The sequence below is a fragment of the Hyperolius riggenbachi genome, chromosome 7 (genome assembly GCF_040937935.1).
Source record: "Hyperolius riggenbachi isolate aHypRig1 chromosome 7, aHypRig1.pri, whole genome shotgun sequence".
NCBI lineage: Eukaryota > Metazoa > Chordata > Amphibia > Anura > Hyperoliidae > Hyperolius > Hyperolius riggenbachi.
In genome coordinates, this window is record NC_090652.1 from 83,507,581 (window position 1) to 83,527,472 (window position 19,892).

At 45.5% G+C, this 19,892-nt stretch overlaps 1 protein-coding gene across 3 annotated transcripts in view; it reads right to left on the minus strand.

Annotated features, from left to right (window-relative positions):
* DNAJA3 (DnaJ heat shock protein family (Hsp40) member A3) overlaps positions 1 to 19,871 on the minus strand; it is a 39,473-nt gene extending 19,602 nt beyond the window's left edge. For 2 of the 3 annotated variants that reach the window (XM_068244179.1, XM_068244177.1), the window contains exons 1-7: positions 19,548 to 19,870; positions 10,640 to 10,764; positions 6,089 to 6,172; positions 5,735 to 5,935; positions 2,571 to 2,723; positions 2,258 to 2,405; positions 680 to 744 (exon numbers count right to left, since the gene is read on the minus strand). In XM_068244179.1, the coding sequence (XP_068100280.1) occupies positions 680 to 744; positions 2,258 to 2,405; positions 2,571 to 2,723; positions 5,735 to 5,935; positions 6,089 to 6,172; positions 10,640 to 10,764; positions 19,548 to 19,695 (924 nt within the window). In that variant the 5' untranslated portion in view covers positions 19,696 to 19,870. Of the gene's footprint in view, positions 1 to 679; positions 745 to 2,257; positions 2,406 to 2,570; positions 2,724 to 5,734; positions 5,936 to 6,088; positions 6,173 to 10,639; positions 10,765 to 19,547 lie in introns of all 3 variants that reach the window. The other variant, XM_068244178.1, reaches the window with a different exon arrangement.
* Positions 19,872 to 19,892: the final 21 nt, after the last annotated feature.

Sequence of the window (19,892 nt, forward strand, 5' to 3'; positions counted from 1 at the left end):
AAACTGCACTGCGGCGGGAGAACGGAGGATCATAGAGGACCAATGAGGACAGGACTCCTGCAAGGGCTTGGGGAGGCCCCAGGTAAGTGAAACTGCATTTAAGGAATCTTTAGTTCCGCTTTAAGTTACTGCATTTCTGCCACAGGTGCTGCTACTGTATACAGCTCAAAGCATGACAATGCCACAGACAAGTGATGCTCCATTAATTAGTCCCAGAGAGGCGTACGAGAGAGAACGGCGCCGGAGATTTGGGCGCAGGACACAGCCAGTATATGGCTGATCCTGCTGCCGCACAAGTCCGGGCCGTGTTAATTACTATTCCCCCTTCAGGCCGACATGGATAGTGGGGGAATGAAATAATTCGGCTTTCAGCAATTGCTGGAAGCCGAATTATTGTTTTAAAAGCAACTTCAGGTCCGTCTTCTGACGGCGCTGAAGTTTTACTCCCTGTGCCTGCGATAGCCGTAGTTCCTATTACGGCCTATGGTGGCGCCGGCTGCGCCCAAGTCTCCTGCGCTGCTGCGTCCAAGTGTCCAGCGCTGGATTTACCGTGTTCGCCAGAGAGTCGGGATATAGGCCAAGTAGTATAATTTTTTTCCAGGCCACCAAAGAAATCCTGTTTTTGAGCATTTTATGGTTCTAATAACTGTACCAGTCAGTTAGATGCCAATGTACTTACCCTAAATGTGATGAAAATTTCTTTACTGCCCACGGGCATGCGGACAGTCTGCCCATCTTCCACACCTAAAAATAAACAAAATGATCAAAGCCTTTCACTCACATTGTGAAACTGACAAGCATTGAACATTAAACAAGATGGCTCTTAAATCTTTCCCGAGGTTAGAGGGATATGGAGGCTGCCATATTTATTTCCTCTTTAAAAGTACCAGCCGTGCTGTAGTGGCTGAATCACACACCTGAAACAAGCATGCATCTAATGCAGTCAGACTTCAGTCAGAGCTCCTGCTCCGCATGCTTGTTCAGGGTCTATGCATAAATGTATTAGTGGCAGAGGACCAGCGGGACAAAAAGGAAATAAACATGGCAGCCTCCATATCCCTCTCACCTTAGGTTCCTGTTATAGCGGACCTGAACTCAGAACTTCCTCTCTGCTCTAAAAGATATGCAACAGCATTATAACCTTTAAAGAAAAACATTTCTTTGTTACAGCTGATACAAATCCTGCACTAAATCTGCAGTGTGTCTACTTTCTGCTTTCATGGAAGCAGCTATATTGTTAACATCCTGTGTTTACCAATTAACTGCTCTGCTGAGGTAGTCAGCTGACACAGCTCAGAGATTAGTCACAGATAAGGAGGAATTAAACAGGCTAAACTCTCTAAATACATACAGGGTGCATTACCTAGGTTATCCTTCTGTCCTTTGCAAGAGTTCAGGTACACTTTAAAGAGACTCTGTAACGAAAAAAGTTCCCCTGGATGGTACTCACCTCAGTAGGGGGGAAGCTTCTGGACCCTGTCGAGGCTTCCCCCGTCCTCCTGTGTCCCACGGCGGTCCCGCTGCAGCCCATGAAATGCACAACCGACAATTTGTCGGCTGTCCAATATTTACCTTTTCTGGATCCACCGGGGGCGCTGTTGCGTCTCTGAGCTCGGAAATAGCCAATCTCTGTCGGGTCCGCTCTACTACGCAGGAGACTTGCGCCTGTGCAATAGAGTGGACTGACAGCGATCGGCTATTTCCACCTATCTCTGAGTGGAGAGCAGATACGGCGCCTGCGCTGGAGCCGGTAAGGTAAATATTTACATCCTGCTGTTCGGAGGGCCAGAGCGAGACCATTGTGGGACACACGAGGACGGGGAAAGCCTCTATAGGATCCGGAGGCTTCCCCCACCAGAGGTGAGTACTCCCCAGGGGAACGTTTTTCATTACAGATTTTCTTTAAAGGAATCCAGAGATCAACTAAAGTAAAGAATCAATACTTACCCGGGGCTTCCTCCCGCCCCATAACACGTGCCAGTCCCTCTCCGTCCTCCCACAGTCTGCCGTTCAGCCGCAATCAGCCCCTATAACTAGCTCAGTCAGTCCGGGCCTCACGCATGCGCAGAAGACCCAGACTGGACGCGACTGAGCAAGTTAACAGGGCTGATCGCAGCTGAACAGCAGACCACAGGAGGATGGGGAGGGACTCGCACATGTTTATGGGGCGGGAGGAAGACCTGGGTAAGTATCGTTTCTTTATTTAAGTTGATCTCTGGTACACTTTATTGAAAGATTTCATTCTGGAAGCACTTACCAGCAGGCACTGGCACTGTCACCTTCTTCTTCTGCTTAGTTTCCCCACTTCCCCCACAGAGCACACAAGGATTGGTCATTGTGGAGCCCCTCCCTCCGCATCGCCGACATGTTGATCTCATGACGAAGGGACCAGTGTTAATTGTCTCCTACAACAGTCAATACAGCTAGTATGATACATCTCCAGCTGAAACACCAGACACATTAACAAAATATGCTCACTACAATGACAGAGTCAGTGAGTTGGAGGGAATGAACAGGCAGGCTGATGAGCAGCATGCGCAGTAAGTGACGTTGCAGTGTGTTGCACTTACCATGCCGGTGCCATTACAGTAGTGGCAGTGCTGAAGCTTGGTACCAGGCTCATTTCCTTTTCCGTGGCACCTCGGACAGCTGTCGGTTATATTAATGGACATCTCTTTGTTGACTCCCTTGGCTGCTTGCATAAACGTGAGTTCCATGATGTACTGCATGACAGAAAAAGAGAAATGGAGTTTAGCTACTGTATTTGGGAGGGAAATGTTGGAATACAAGCAAACTGTGGGCACAGCACAAGGCAGCGTGGGAAAGCTGCCCTCCTTCCATTTGGAGAAACATCACCTGAAATTCTCCCCTCCCTCCTGCTGAGATCAGTAACCCTTTGCACACTCGCAGCAAATGTTCAAACAAATGCATTCATAGATTCACTCATCCAGGCACCACTGTTACTCCTACAGCTAAGTTAAAAGCCAGGGTCTTAGTTCACAAAAGGAATGCATTCTCTTGCTTAGTCACCTACACTGCGCAGAAGTACCCAGGTAAACGTAGTAGGAGGTGTGCTCCTAATCCCTTGATAGGTTTGATGCAATGAATGTTTGCATGTCTGCACTATGCATGTTACAGGGCCAGAGTTAGGACACCTACGTTTACCTGGGTACTTCTGCGCAGTGTAGGTGACTAAGCAAGAGAATGCATTCCTTTGTGAACTAAGACCCTGGCTTTTAACTTAGCTGTAGGAATAACAGTGGTGCCTGGATGAGTAAATCTGTGAATGCAATTGTTTGAACATTTGCATGAGAGTGTGAAAAGGGTTACTGATTTTTGCTATTTTCTGGCCACACCCACTTTAGCACCTCCCTTTCCTTAAATTACTTATTTAAATGTCCTAACTAGAGGCGATGTGCCTGGACTTAAAGGTATGTGTTTTTTCCCTCCTGCTGAGGACTTCACGTGTGCCATGCGACTACCGCCTTCCAGCAGCAGCCACACTAAAATGAAGAGGCCTGCCCCATTTAATTTTAGTCACATGACTAAACAGAAGGGGTCTTTTAAATTGTCAGATCTAACAAGATTAGCTGCATGCTTGTTTCGGGTGTTATTCAAACAATACTGCAGCCAAATAGATCAGCAGGGCTGCCAGGCAACTGGTATTGTTTAAAAGAAAATAAATACAGTATGTCAGCCTCCATATTCTTCTCACTTCAGTTGTCCTTTAAATGCGTTACAAAAGCAAAGTAGACACATGGAGGACTCTGTGTCCATAACCTGGCCATCACAGTTCATAATAAAATGCAGTTGGAAAGTGAATAATACTTGATCTAATGTTGCAACAATAGTTAATCAAAAGCGCAATCGCACCAGTCCATTTTGGGCTTCCATAAGACCCAAATAATGCATAAATACAATTGGAATGGGTAATAATATCACTGTTCCTAGATGGAAGAGGCCATCCAGAAGGTATACAAAAATGCCAGGTCAATCCCAGAGCAGACACTACATCTGAGCTGCGTGCAGTGTCTATCCAGCAGTCTGAATATGCAATGCAGGAAGCAGCAACTCTCATTCGGCACTTCTAGTCATGTGATCAAAATGTTAAAGCTCACCTAAAACCAAACTGAACAAGGTAAATTCTAATAGCAAGATGGGTAAATGAATATAAACAATGTATAGAAGCAAAGCACCTCCTTCATGGGCCAATAAGTTTGCCGTTGCACCTAAACTTGCTTTCTATCCTCTCTGGATTCAGCTTCCAGGAGGGTCAGCCAGATGTGACAATGGGGCATCCAAAATGGGAAGAAGAATAATAGATAGCAAGACTACACTGCCCAGCATCTTACATTACAGTAGCAGCTAAGTGTTTACATAAGGAGGATGGACTTCTCAGGAGTAGTGGTGAGCAGCTGTAAAACCACAATCTACTAGGATGAAATTTACCAGGTAAGCACCAAGCATGCACAGATAGGTGCACCGCTGCAAGCAAGCAGAGCTACACAATAGGATTTTGAATTTGAAAACTAGTTCCAAAGGTAATATTTAGAACTTACACTAACCAGCATGATTATTTTAAAATGTGCCTTGCTCAGTGTTGGGTTTTGCTGCACTAATAAAAAGATCACTCCAGCGACAAAAAGTAAACCGTTAAAATCTGGCAGAACCAACAGGTTTTGGACTAGTCCATCTCCTCATGGAGATTTCCAGGGATTTCTTTATTTTCAAAAGCATTACCTAAACGGCAGTTTAGCCGCAAAAATAGTAAGATACCAGCCAGCTTCCCTACTCACTTGCACACTACTTTGGTAGTTCAGGAAATGCTTTTGAAAACAAAGAAAACTGAGAATCCCCAATGAGGAGACGGACTAGTCCAAAACCTGTCTGTTCTGCCTGATTTTAACTGCTTACTTTTTGCCGGAGTGGTCCTTTAAAGACAAGATTTCCATCAGCAGCAACCTCATTTCACACATAAAAGATAACATTTGAGCCGTCCGTTTACTAAGCTTGTAATTGGTATTATAAAATGTGTGCCTGGAGATGGGCTTGATATCTCCTACCTGGAGGACACAGCAAACTGCTAACTCCTCGCTAGCAGACAGCAATACAATGCGCATATTACGCCTCACAGATAGCTCTGCAGCTTGCTCAGTCACATGATGACCTCTCTGCTTCTAATAGTGAGAGCCACATTCATTATTACCACACGAGGAGACAAGAAAATTGAGGAAAATATTTTACAAAGTAAGCGTTTGTCTAAAAGTGAAACAGATTTAGAATATGCAGCTATAAAATGTGAATTTGCTGCTATTAAGGACCTATAAAGAAAACCAGAAGTAACAGGTCTTTTCATATTCTTGTTCCCCGCATTCTACTGCTCAAAATGTTCGCCTTCTGGACTCTCCAGCAAGCATTGGAAGCACCAGTGTCCCTGAGTACTTCAGAAGATGTGCACATGCGCAAGCCTAGACTTGTGCACAGTACAGATCCACACGTCTACAGAAGTACTCAGGGAAGTGAGTAGTTCCGAGGCCTGCAAAATGAGTCCTGAAGAGTTATTTGGGAGTAAGAGCAGTGGATTGAGGGCACAAAGGTGAGTAGCTACGGGTTTTTTAGGTCGCTTCAGGTTCGCTGTTCAGTAAAGTTCCCCGCTTATCGCCAGTGTAGTGGACAACCAAGTCATTGTGAAACTTCAGTGATTTTTATCTATAACCTGAGGAGCTCAACTCACCTCCTGGGGCTGACTGAACATTGAGTTGATGTCACCGAATGGAGACCCACTGAACTCGCCAAAGATCTTTCGGAAAAGTTCTTCTGGATCTACGCTGGGACCGCCCCTCCAGTACTGCTGCCCGCCTCCACCAGCACCAGCTGCAAAATCAGCCGTACCGTATGCATCGTACTGCTTGCGTTTCATCTCATCGCTCAGAACCTAGCACAGGGGGAAAGGGCAGGTTAATATATACAGACACAGAAGACACTAGCAAATATCAACCAGATTTTAGTTGCCGCCTTGATTCTCTATCACATGTATACGTCTCTGTTTACAATCTAGCTGTTTAAAACTAATGATGCCAATTATTACCTCATAAGCTTCAGCCAGCTGAGAGAACTTCTCTTTGGCTTGAGGATCTTCCTTGTTGGTGTCTGGATGGTATTTCTTGGCCAGCTGTAAATCACATGACAGCAAAATGAGTCTACACCAACCAAAACTACACATTCATTGTGTGTTTACTCCACTCACTCCTGCAATTGTAGAGTAAAAGTTAGATAGAATGCAGGGGATCCCCAACACCTGGTCTGTGAGCTTGGCCTCTCATCTCACTCAATTTCTTTCCACCAGATCAGCATACAGCAGAGCACCACCAGGTGGCGCTGTCCTCCTTACACAGCTATCTGCTGTACTGCTTTAGCTTCCATACCGATGCTGAATCAGGAGACGTAAAAGGAACGTGCACCACAGTGGATGGCTACAAAAGGAGGATAGCACAACTAGCAACGCTTGGTGCACGCTTGGATAGTGTAATGGTTAAGGGCTCTGCCTCTGACACAGGAGACCTGGGTTCAAATCTCGGCTCTGCCTGTTCAGTAAGGAGTTTCTTGGGCAAGTCTCCTTAACACTGCTACTGCCTACTGAGTGCGCTCTAGTGGTTGCCTCGCAAGCGCTTTGAGTCCGACAGGAGAAAGGCGCTATACAAATACTGCAATTATTATTATCTAGATACAAAAAAAAAAAAAAAAAAATGAGTGAGAGATGAGGAGCTAGGCGCGCGGACCGCAGCAATGTAAGGAAAACTCTGCTATCTCATTTGGACTAAATTAAAGAGCCCTGACAACTCTGTTTACTTTTATCACCTTCTACAAACTTACTCTCACACTAACATACCTCCCCTACTCTAGACCCTGTGTCGCCCCCCCCCCCCCCCCCCCCAATGTCCCCACAAAAAAATCCACACTGGAAACCAGTCCTCGGGCCAAAATATACTGGGGACCCCTGGAATAGAGGGAAGCCTTTGTATAGTCCAGAGGCTTCCAACATCCTACTTAACCCCACCGATCCAGTGCTGGGACCCTCTAACCATATCCAACAAGGGCGGTGGGCCATGAGTCCAGTAGCGGTGGGCTTAAAGAGTTTTTGAGGAAACCTCTGGACCATCCAGGGGATTCACTCTATCACAGTTTTTATTTTTCCTTCCTTCCTAGTTTTAGATGGAATACATGCTTTTTATCACAAAGTACTAGTCACATGCCCTAAGACCTCTATGTACAAACAAGTGTTATAGGAATGTCGAGCACACAGTAGAATGCTCTCCCGAGCCTCAACTCTTCCAAGCCTTTTTGTGATGGACAGTGTAAGCTTCAAGGCCTAATTTACACACCACACAAAACTCAGCCAATTTCTAAAAGGGTGACATTGTTTTTGCTCCCATATGCCATTGGCTTGAATAGGTCACATGATGTAAAAAAACAAAAAAACAAACAAAAAAAACACTTGTGACCTAAACGACCAACAAAAGAATGGGAGTATCCTATGTTCTCATTCAAACAATACAGTGGTGGGCAAAAGCTGACTAAGCAGCAGCTCACTGTGTGGGAGAGGCTTGCAATCGCTACCAATCACAATAGGGTTCATCTTTGAAATCAAGGCCAGGTTCACTGGATCACCATACGTCTAGGCCCACATGATTTTAGGAAAAAATTTTCCTCTCAAAAATTGCGATTTCAATGTTTCCACGATTTTCTTCAAATCAAGCTTTAGCACTAAATTCACAATGCCCCCAGTATAGTTTAGCCAGGAAGGTGCCTCCAGTATAGGTAGCCAGTATAGGTTAGTTAGGTAGGTGCCTCAAGTATATATAGCCAGTATAGGTTAGCTAATTAGGTGCCTCAAGTTTAGATAGCCAGTATAGTAGCCCCCAGTATAGTTTAGCCAGGTAGATGCCTCCAGTATAGGTAGCCAGTATAGTTTCCCCCAGTATTGGTTAGCTAGGTAGGTGCCTCAAGTATATATAGCCAGTATAGTTGCCCCAGTATAGGTTAGCTAGGTAGGTGTAAACATAAATGAAGAGGATGAGAAAGGCAATTGGCACTGCAGGTGCTTCATTCCAACAGAACATCATTCCAGTGTCAACTGTCCTGAGCTGCAGTGCCAACTATTCCCCCCTCCTCTTGCTTAGCTAGGTAGGTGCCTAAAGTATAGCCAGTATAGGTTAGCTAGGTAGGTGTCTCCAGTATATCTAGCCAGTATAGTTGCCCCTGGTTAAGGTTAGCTAGGTAGGTGCCGCCAATATAGTTGCCCCCTAGTTTAGCTAGGTAGGTGCCTCCAGTATAGGTAGCCAGATTAGTTGCCACTAGTAAAGGTTAGCTAGGTAGTAAAGGTCAGCCAGTATAGTTGTCCCCAGTATAGGTTAGCTGGGAAGGTGGCTCCAGTATAGGTAGCCAGTATAGTTGCCACTATTAAAGGTTAGCTAGGCAGCTAGGTAGTTGGCTGCCACCTGTTTAGGTAGCCAGGCAGCATAGGAGTAGCAGCGGGGGAGAGCAGGCATAGTAACAACTTACCTTCCGGGATGACACTGGCAGCTTCTATCTTCTTCCTCTCCCAGCCGCCCATTACTATAATATCAGCACCCCCTGTGATTACTTCCGGTTACGTCATTACAGGGGGCGCTGTTACCAACGCGACTGGTGACGCCTGGGAGAGGAAGTGGGAAGAGACGGCGGGGGATGCCAGAAGGTGAGTTGCGCTATAATTATACATGTCGAGTAGCAGCAGGTTGCGGAACAACATACGCTTCAAAAAAATTTTCACGATTACATAATAGTCGTGCCACACATCGCGGTTTCGATTTTAAAACGATTCATTGTGCAGTCCTACATACGTCAGACAATACATGGGCAGATCGACCAAGCGACAGATCTCTCTCTGAACGATTCCCGAAACTAAAACCATTTAGGGCCAGTTCCCGATGAGCAGGCATGTGTTTTGTGGGATGCACGCTGGCACCTGCAGAGATGCGAGTACCCATCTAAATCCCTGTACCCCTGCCATGCACCGCTATATGAATTTGGATGCGTGCAACAAATCTGCTGCATGCTTTCCAGCACGTGATTTTACCGGCATTCTATTGCTGGGATAGGAAGTGTTTCCCGGAGCAACTTGGATGCTGGGAAATGCTGTGTATTCTGCTCCAGTGGAAAGGCTTAAAGTTTAACTAAAAAAAAACAACCAAACATCACCCAGTAAGTCAACTCTGGAAATTACAGATGGAAGCTTGCAAATAAGCCTCTAGGGACCACCCATTTTATTGTCGGAAGAAAAAATTTACGGTAATTTGCTAATATGTTACATTGTGCAAATCAGACATCAAAAAGTATGTGAACACCCTGTACTATCACCTTCAGACAACCAGCTCACATGAGGACAGACTTTCAAGTCTAGAGGTGGGTGCAATCAGCTAAAAGATCTCTCCACAAGTCAGTTAGAAATGCATCATCATTAACAAGCAGAGCAAGCAGTTTGCTTAGACCAAACTTCTTCTACAAACATTATTTCTTACAACTCAGGGTCACTGTCACTTTTCACATGATTCATAAACAGCAGTGCGATAACAAAAATCTTGTCGGGAAAATACCGCACTCGGTATTTTCCCGGTCTGTGTGCTAATTCATAAAGATTTCCCCAGCTGCCCTTGGAGGTCGGTAAATTACCGCAGCCCATTGAGCGGTAGAGTAGAGCAGTGTCCCGATTCCCTCTTTGCCCTGCAGAAATGAATCACACAGACGGCTCTCTCTGGCTCTCCCACTGATGACTCAGACAGATGAGTCACACAGTCTTTCCCTGCCTGCAGAAATTACTCACACAGCCGCCTCTTTCCACTGATGATTCAGACAGATGAGTCACACAGTCTTTCCCTGCCTGCTGAAATGATTCACACAGACGGCTCACTGGCTCTCTCCACAGATGAATCAAACAGACTTTCGGATCTCTGCACTTTGCATTAATCAGAGCTGTCAGAGCTGTCGGTAACTTGTTAAGACCTCACCAGAGGTGTCGGTAACTACCGCCAGGCTTACCGCATGTTGAAGGCTTTATGAATTGACATTTGCTGACAATTTACTGACATGTGTTGTCGGTAACTGCAGTCAAGTCGGTAATTTATCTCCCTGGTCGGTAATGTCAGCTTTTCATGCGGTAACAGCCTTTATGAATTGACATTTTGCTAAGTGGTTGGTAAAGTCTGCTGTTTTCAGCATTACCGCATGAGGTAATGCTTTATGAATCGAGGCCATAGTGGGCTGAAGTCTGACCCTTGTGTCTCCATTCCGCTTTGATATGGCCGCTTGCGAATAAAGCATGTTGTACCAAGCCTGGAAATCGCTTTCTTCTCCCTTATGTAATGGTTTGTGAACACTCTTACTCCACAGAGGCCCCACATCGCAATATAGAGGGCTCGAAAGGACCTGCTGCAATGTCTTGTTGCCAGATACCACAAGACACCTTATGAGTTTTGTGGAGTCCAAGCCTCCATGGGCCAGAGCCTTTTTGGCAGCACAAATGGAATCTATACAATACTAGGCAGGGGGTTTGAATGCTTTGGCTGATCAGTCTATATTCAGTACGTTACATCACACATACCTGGTAATAGGCCTTTTTGATTTCTTTCTGACTTGCAGACCTCGGGACTCCCAAAACCTGGTAATAGTCTGTTTTGCTGCATGTGGATGAACTTGTGTGAAACTGGGAAGCCTGTCCTGTGTAAACTGAAGACACAGATCAAATAATAGAATTAAACTTGGTTAATCTGGTGCACTTAACAATAGGCCCTGATATTGCAATACGAGATGTTGTGCAAGAGTATGTGCTAAACATGAATGATGTACATCTATGTAATTAACCAGTTCAGCCTTCAGTCGTTTTTCACCTTATGCATCCAAGCAATTTTCACCTCCCATTCATTCGCCAATAACTTTATCACTACATATCACAATGAATTGATCTGTTTTTTTCCGCCACCAATTAGGCTTTCTTTGGGTAGTACATTTTGCTAAGAATTATCTAAATGCATTTTAACGGGAATATAAAGAAAAAAATTGAAAAAATTAATTATTTCTCAGGTTTTGGCCATTATAGCTTAAAACCCATGTATTTTATTTGCCCATTTGTCTAGGTTATTACACCATTTAAATTATGTCCCTATTACAATATATGGTGCCAATATTTTATTTGGAAACAAGCTTAGTTTTGCGTCCATCACGATTTACAAGCTTATAATTTAAAAAATTAATTGTAACATGCATATTAAAAAAAAAAGTTCGGCTCCTTCGGTAACTACGTTTTGTTTTGTAATTTTTTATTTTTTTTAAGGTGTGGGAGGTAAACAATTATAAATATAATTGAAAGTATATATTTACAAAAATGGATGTAGATGTAGTTTTACTATTTGGCCACAAGATGGCCTCAGTCTTTTTTTTTCTTCCTGTAAGTGAGTGATCCAACTTATAGGAAGTGAAGGGAGGATGTGAAACTTTTTCTTACTTTAGAACGGGTGCAAACTCAAATAGACGAAGGGACGAAATGTAAGGGACGGAGGGACCAGGTCGAGAGCTGACAAGTATACTTATTCTTCCCCCCCATTTGGAATGATCGCATAACACCCCACAATTTGCACTGCATGTGATAGCCACGGCGTTATAGCCAACAAACAAAATCCATCCTCATTGTAGGTAGGTAGCCAGGCATAGGTAACCCCTATATAGGAAGCCAGGTATAGTTGCCCCAAATATAGGTAGCCAAGAATAGGTGCCTTCAGTATTGATAGCTAGGCATAGGTGCCCCCAGTATGTAGGTTAGCCAGGTATGTGCCTCCAGTATAGGTAGCAGGCATAGGAGCCCCAGAATAGGTAGCCATGCACATCAGGTGCCCCAGTTCAAGTAGCCAGGCCTAGTAGGTGCCATAGTATAGGTAGCTAGGCATATCAGGTGCCCCAGTATGTTTAGCCAGGCATAGTAGGTGCCCCAGTATAGAAATCCAGACAGCCTGTGCCCCCTTTCCACCACCCTTCCCTCCCTCACCTCCACTGGTTGACTTTGATCCCTGCTGGACACTGTACTCTCTGGCATGGCAGTTCTTCAGTCTGCACACCAGCGTGACCCTCGCACTGAAGAATGACACAGCCTGCCTGCTAGCGCGCATATACAGGAACTTCCTGTATACGTGCGCTAGCAGGCAGGGACACACTGCTCTCCTGTGTGCGGGGGTCACGCTGGTGTGCAGACTGAAGAACTGTCGCCGCTTGCCACCATGGAGAGTACAGCGGCCAGCAAGGATGAAAGAGGTTTGGCCCGCAGAGTTTGACATGTGCTTTAGAAAGATCATGGCTTCTCATAACTGCTTTCACATTAATTGATCTCCGGCAGGGGTCAAGTGGGGCGTGGACGATGTCCACCTGCTTTTTTCAGAGGGTTCAGGAGGGTGGACGTCGTCCACCTTGGCATGTGTGGAGGGGAGCAGCACAAAGAAGGAGAGCTGTGGGGACAGCGGGGACGTCTCCCCCTCCAGAACTAAGTCTTGTGCGGCATTTGGCAGCGGGCGGAACTTGCCTCCATCTTGCTCCAAGCGCCGGAAGTTCTGGTGCCGCTACTCTGGTCAGGACACTGGACCAGACCAGAGTAGCGGCAAATCCATTAGAACATCCCGCGCCTGCAACGAGACGGAAGTAAGTTCTGTCCTCTGCCAGCCACCACACAACACTTAGTTCTGGAGGGGAGAGAGAGGAAGGAGGAGCCCCAAGGTGAGGAAAGGAGGGGGAGATGTCCCCCCTGTCCCCACAGCTCTCCTCTGCGCTGCTCCCCTCCTGCTGGGGGACACCTGGCTACCTATTCTGGGGACATATACCCCTGCCTATATATACTGGGGACATATACCCCTGCCTACATATACTGGGGACATATACACCTGCCTACATATACTGGGGACATATACCCCTGCCTACATATACTGGGAACTATTATACAACTGGCTACTTATATAACATATACACCTGGCCACCTATTCTGTGGACATCTATACACCTGGCCACCTTTTCTGTGGACATCTATACACCTGGCTACCTATTCTGGGGACATTATACACTTGGCTACCTATTCTGGGGACATTATACACTTGGCTACCTATTCTGGGGACATTATACACTTGGCTACCTATTCTGGGGACATTATACACTTGGCTACCTATTCTGGGGACATTATACACTTGGCTACCTATTCTGGGGACATTATACACTTGGCTACCTATTCTGGAAACATTATACACTTGGCTACCTATTCTGGGGACAACTATACTCATGGCTTCTTATACTGGGGACACCTATAGACTTGGCTACCTATGCTGGGGGTACCTATTTTGGGGGAACTGCTGTCAGTTTATCTGCATTCTTGGGGAACCGCTGTTAACAGATTAAGTGTATTTTGAGGAACCGCTGATAGATTATGTGTATGTTCGGGGAACAGCTGCTGCCAGATTACATGTATTTTGGGTGTTCCGCTGCCAGGTTTCGCGTATTTTAGGGAACTGCTTCCAGATTATGTGTATGTTGGAGGAACTGCTGCTGCCACATTGTCTATTTTGGGGGAACCACTGCCATATCTGTATTTTGGAGGAACTTCTACCAGAGTACATGTCTTTTTGGTGAAATGCTGTCAGATTACATTTATTTTTGTGGGATACACTACAGCAGAGCTCAAACTTCCCCGGCAGACCTTTTACATCACCTCCACTCACCTCTTTTCCTAGGACAAGACCCCTGATCTCCGGGCTAATGGGCGGCTGCACAGGAGCTCACGCGATCGTCCGCAAGAGCATGCAGAAGCAGCCTTTTGGACGTAGCAGCTAAGTCCAAAAGGCTGAAAAGGTTAAACACTCTCTCAAAAAAGGAAGATTGGTGTAATGCCAGCAAAGTGTGCCCCTGACATGCTTATACCTTTGGCACTGACAGCTTTACTTGGCAGTAGACAGATTTGACCAGATATAACCTTTGCCCATTTCTCTCATGCACTTTCCCTTATATTTGCATGCTAGATTGTAACTTTGCAAGGACAGGGACCTCCTCCTAATGTTCCTTATTCTGCTGTAAGTTATCATGTGAACGTGTACCAGTATTGGTGATGTCTCAAACCACACATCAACTATGTATGTATTTGTATTGCTGAATGTCCTGATTGTACAGACCTTTGGGCTTGTTGTGTATCTATGCTCTTCAAAATGCGCTATGTACAGCACTATGGAGGATGTTGGCTCTACATAAATAAAATTAGGTTTTGTTTTCTCTGGGGTTTGCTGGGTGAGAGATTTGTTGTCTGCTAATGGGTTAAATGTACAAGTTTTGCAGCCCTTGTTTCTCATTTTTCCTGTACCAGCACAGATGACCATTGTTTTTGGAGACGATTAATAAAATATGCTTATGTTCTTAAATGGAATCTGAAGTGAAAATAAACTTTCAAGATAATGTTTTGCCTGTGTAGTACAGCTAAGAAATAAAACATTAGTAGCACAGATATGAGTCTCATTGTTTCCAGTACAGGAAGGGTTAAGAAACTTCACTTGTTATCTGTGCAAAAGAGCTTCTCGGAGCTCTCCGGCTAATTTAGTCAGAGAGCAATGTTATTTTCTGAAGCTCTTATACAGCAAAGAAACAGTGAAAGACAACTTCAGATAAGAATTTACTTCAGAGAAGTTCAAAGGGTCATTAGCTCTGCTCTGTTTCATAGTTTCAACTACAGAGTGTAGTTTGTAAACTGCAAATATTAAAGAATGATGCAATTTTATTAAAAAACAAAAGCTACATAACTGAAAATAAAAACATGAGACTCTTTACTTTGCTACTAATGTTCTATTAATTATCCATACTACATCAATCCATTATAACATTTTTTTTTGCTTCAGTGTCACAAAAAACAGATACTCATCTAAGATGAGGGAAAGCTCTGGGTCCTATAGAGCAGTGTTTCCATATTTTATTGGTTTGTACCCATTTTAAAACCCTGTACTCACCAAGTACCCCCTAGCATAGTAAACATTACACATACCCCTTGACAAATATATATTTAATCATAGTACATAATAGTTTCTAAATTTCCAAGCCTTTACTATAGCTTTTAATTAGCTAAAATACTAAGTTGGTGTTTAAATAAGATTGTTTTTCTAAAACTCTAAATTTGTTATTCTTGGTTAAGTATATCAAGCCCAAGTACCCTCTGGAACCATCAGAAGTACCCCCTGGGGTACGCATACCACTCGTTGAGAATCTAGGCTATATAGCCTTCCAGTTCTCCTCCTGATCCCTGCTTTCCCCCCACAGGCTCAATCGCTAGCAGTCTACGACCATTCGGTTGTAGACTGCTCTCTTCCGGGGTGGGAAGGCTTGAGTGCTTCCGAAGACAGGGCGCTGCATACTGGGCATGCACCACTTCATGCTTGCTTCAAAAGACTCCCACGGCGGGAGATTCAGAGCCTGCAGAGGAACGAGGAGACCGGGAAGGCTCTAAAGCAGTGGTCCTAACACTGTGGCCCCCTGACGCTTTTTTACCGGCCCCCCACACACAAAATGTATTACTTAAAGATGTGGTCAGCTACATCTTTAAATATTGGTGGTCCGCATATTGAATATCAGTGCTGGCACCAGCCATCCGCAATCAGGTGACTCTGCTGTCCAATTGGACTGCAGGTTGTCTCCTGGGTATGCTTCACTGTCTGGCCCGCAAAGACTTCTACATCATTTTATGCATACTCCAGCCCCCCAGCAGTCTGAAGAATGTTGACCTGGCCCTCGACCCAAAACGTTTTGGGATCCCTGCTCTAACGGACCCAGAGCCTTTCCGCTCCTTGTTGATAATCTGTTTTCTTATTTTTATAAATCGCTTCTGACTTGCTTTAATCTGTATTCCAACTTCTTGTTATACTAAAAGGAATTCAAGTTGAAAAACATATGGAGACTTCCATATTTATTTTCTTTTAACCACTTCACAACTGAGGGGTTTTACCCCTGGAGCACCAGAGCAATTTTCACCTTTCAGCGCTCCTTCCATTCATTCGTCTATAACTTTATCATTACTTATAGCAATGAAATGACCTATATCTTGTTTTTTCCGCCACCAATTAGGCTTTCTTTAGGTGGGACATTATGCCAAGAATTTATTTTATTCTAAATGTGTTTTAATGGGAAAATAGGAAAAATGTGGGAAAAAAAAAAATCATTTTTCAGTTTTCGGCCATTATACCGTAGTTTTTAAATAATGCATGCTACTGTAATTAAAATCCATGAAATTTATTTGCCCATTTTTCCCGGTTATTACACCGTTTAAATGATATCCCTATCACGTTTGGCGCCAATATTTTATTTGGAAATAAAGGTGCATTTTTTCAGTTTTGCGTCCATCCCTAATTACAAGCCCATAGTTTATAAAGTAACAGTGTTATACCCTCTTGACATAAATATTTAAAGAGTTCAGTCCCTAAGGTAACTATTTATGTATTTGTTTTATTGTAATTTTTCTATTACAAAAAAAATAAAAAATTGGGAAGTGTGGGAGCTATGAGTTAATTTATAATATAAAACTATGTATTTATATATGAAATTTTTTTTGGGATGTAGTTTTACTATTTGGCCACAAGATGGCCACAGTAATTATTTGTGAATGCATCCTGTAAGCGTAGGAAGTACGCTTACAGGAAGTTCAGTGAGGCTGGGAAACTTTTTTTTTTTTTTTTACAATGATCGTGCTGCTTCTCATAGAAGCAGCCGATCATTGCTGGGGGGCTTAGATCAACGAACGGGAACAGTTTTTCCCGTTCATTGATCTCCAGGCGAGCGTGCGGTGGCGTGCTCGAGCGCACGCACAAGCGAGCAGGAGTGCGGTCAGTGGCTGTGGTGCATGTATCTACCCCCCTTGTGGGGAAATGATGTTAAAGAGAACCTGAGGTGGGATTTAATTATGTTACTGGGTCACAGAGGCTGGTTGTGCACACTAAGACCAGCCTCCGTTGCCCCATGGTGTGCCTCCATGTCCCCCATGCGCGCCGCTATACCCCCGCAGTGCTGGCGACACGCAGCGTGTCGCCAGCACAATGTTTACCTAAGCGCTGTCTGTCAGCGCCGCTCCCCCGCATCGGCGCTACCCGCCCGCGTCACTTCCCTCCCGCTGATAGGAGGGAAGTGACGTGGGCGGGTAGCGCTGATGTTGAGGAGGCGGGGGAGCGGCGCTGACTGACAGCACAAAGGTAAACATCGTGCTGGCGACGCGCTGCGTGTCGCCAGCACTGCGGGGGGTATAGCGGCACGCAGGGGGGACATGGAGGCACACCATGGGGCAACGGAGGCTGGTTTTAGTGTGCACAACCAGCCTCTGTGCCCCAGTAACATAATTAAATCCCACCTCGGGTTCTCTTTAAAAGGGGCGTAGATACACGCTACTGTGGTGGTAAAGTGGTTAAACAGTACTAGTTGCCCAGCTAGTGACATTTCTGTACATTACTCAGCTCTGAACTTTCACCTGATGAATTCCTGATCCCTGCGAGCAGCAATAATTATGTGTATGCAACTTTAGGATCTGGTTTGCCTCAACTTTGGTGGTGGACACTTCTGTATAATGCCGAAGGCCCATACACCCGCTAGATAAAACTATGACGACAGCCTCTGCTGAGAATCCAGCGTATGTACAGCAGACCCCAGACAGACTCAGCCAGCGACGGACCACTACAGCTGAGCAACAGTCAAGAGCATTGTTCTCCCCACTTACCCTGCCTGCCGCATGACATTCTCATCCCCCCCATCTAGGAAGTAGGAACAGAACATGTCGCTAGCCTGCAGGCTAGTAACACATCTAAACATCACCTGAAGAACAGTGATTTTTGTCCATATAGATTACTGTGTGTACACACACATATACAGTAGAGTCTCATTTACCCAGCACAGGCAGGGACTGCCTGATGCCAGATATATGTTCTTGATGGTTGCAAGAAGTCAAGCAACCAGCATTTAAATTAACACTAATCTACACCCATACATGAAAGAGAGTGGTGCACAGCAGAAAGGACTTACAAATCCTCCTGTCTTCTCCTGCAGCTCTCAGCTGCTTTGCTGAGTCTGTTCTGATGCTACATATGACTCGATATGGGTCAGGTGACATGCTGAGGAGCCATACCAGGACACAGCAAAGCAGCTGGGGCCTGGAGGAGAGAAGACCAGTGCCTGGAGGATTCATAAGTAATTTCCACTGCCACCGCTCTGCAAACTGTGATAGGAAGGCCTCCATTCTCCCTGCCAGGCATGCTGGTTAGTTGGGGCTGCCAGATGCCTGAGTTCCAGTTAACCAGGCCTTTACTGTATATCTATCCTGGCGGATCAGATGGTAATCTGTGTTAGTCATTCATTCAACCGAAAATAATCGATCACTCCATAACCACATGTGGCTAATTGCACACTTCCCAGGTCCTCATTGTTTGTGCTTCTGTTGACAATCCGCAGACTGTCATTGTGTTCAACCATGCTCTATAATCATTCCCCCTGAACCACTGTGAATTGCTCATTTTCTAATGACAGCGATTAAGCATGTGTATGGAGCTTAAAGGGTACCTGAGATGAGGGGAAAAAAAAAGGTCCTCCTCCATCACCTGGATACTCCGCTAGGCGGCACGGTAATTTGGCTACTTGACACAGGCCAACCGCATGCGGTCCCGTCATTCTCCCAGGAACGTTCTGCGTCTGAACTGACTGGCTGGGCACACGCAGTATGCCCCAACTTGCAAAGTTTCCGGGCTGCTTACTAAAGTGTCCTTGCGTTGGAGGACAACGGTGAAGAACTGATCAGTATGAAGGGGGCTAGAGGAAGCCCTAAGTATGTATAAATTTTTTTTATTAATCATCTCAGGTTTACTTTAACAGCAGTAATGGTTATGCGAATTCACTCCCTAAGCAATTACTAAGCACATTATGCACCAAGAATGCTTATACCGAACAGGTGTTCCAACATTTTAGCATACCCGACAGAATAGCATACAAATGCTACTGAGCATGTGCAAAGTCATGCAGGGCGGACATTAACCCCATAATACCCATCAGCAGCATTAACCTTTTCAACCCCAGTTAGCTGCCTGTGTGCTGAGGCTGCCTGTGTGCTGAGGTGCAATCTCCACTATCCAAGTGGACATAGAGTTAGAAAAAAAAGTTGTCCGAGCGAAGCAAGGACCGAGCCCGCAGCCCAGCGAGCGGGCAAGGGGACACTGATTCTACTAACAAGGGGTATATCACTTTAAATGTATGCTATTCTGTGAATGTATGCTAGTTAGTTGGAACACCGGTCTTCAGGCAGACTTCTGAACAGATAGAGCTAACCAGTTGCAAAGGTGCACCAGCCTCCAGCATGCCGCAGCAGCAGTCTATACCGGCCAGAGGCATGCTGGGACTTGTAGTTCCATGCAGCTGTAGATCACCAGGCTTTCTGACAGTGTAACCTTGAGCGGGCAGAGGCCAGCAGCCACGTTACTCACCTCCCCCCGGGACTCGGCTCGCCCCCGCCCGCACAGCCTGCAGCAGTGCTACCTCAGCACGGGGCCACCGCTGTACAGCCGGAGCAAGCCGGACCTTCGCCCCGGACACCGCAACAGCGAGCCAGCGCGATGAGCAGCGAGCTGCCATGATGCCGGTGTAAAGAGCAGCAGCACGCCTGCGTCACATGAGTTGAGTATGGGGAGGAAAGTCAGAGGGACACCGGAAGCGCGTCATCGTACGCGCCCACAAATCCCAGCTTCTGGCCGATCAGTTTGCCCTAGGTTAGCGGCATGACTTATGCGCATGCGTAGTGGCACACGTTTGAACCCCTGTATGCCTCATTG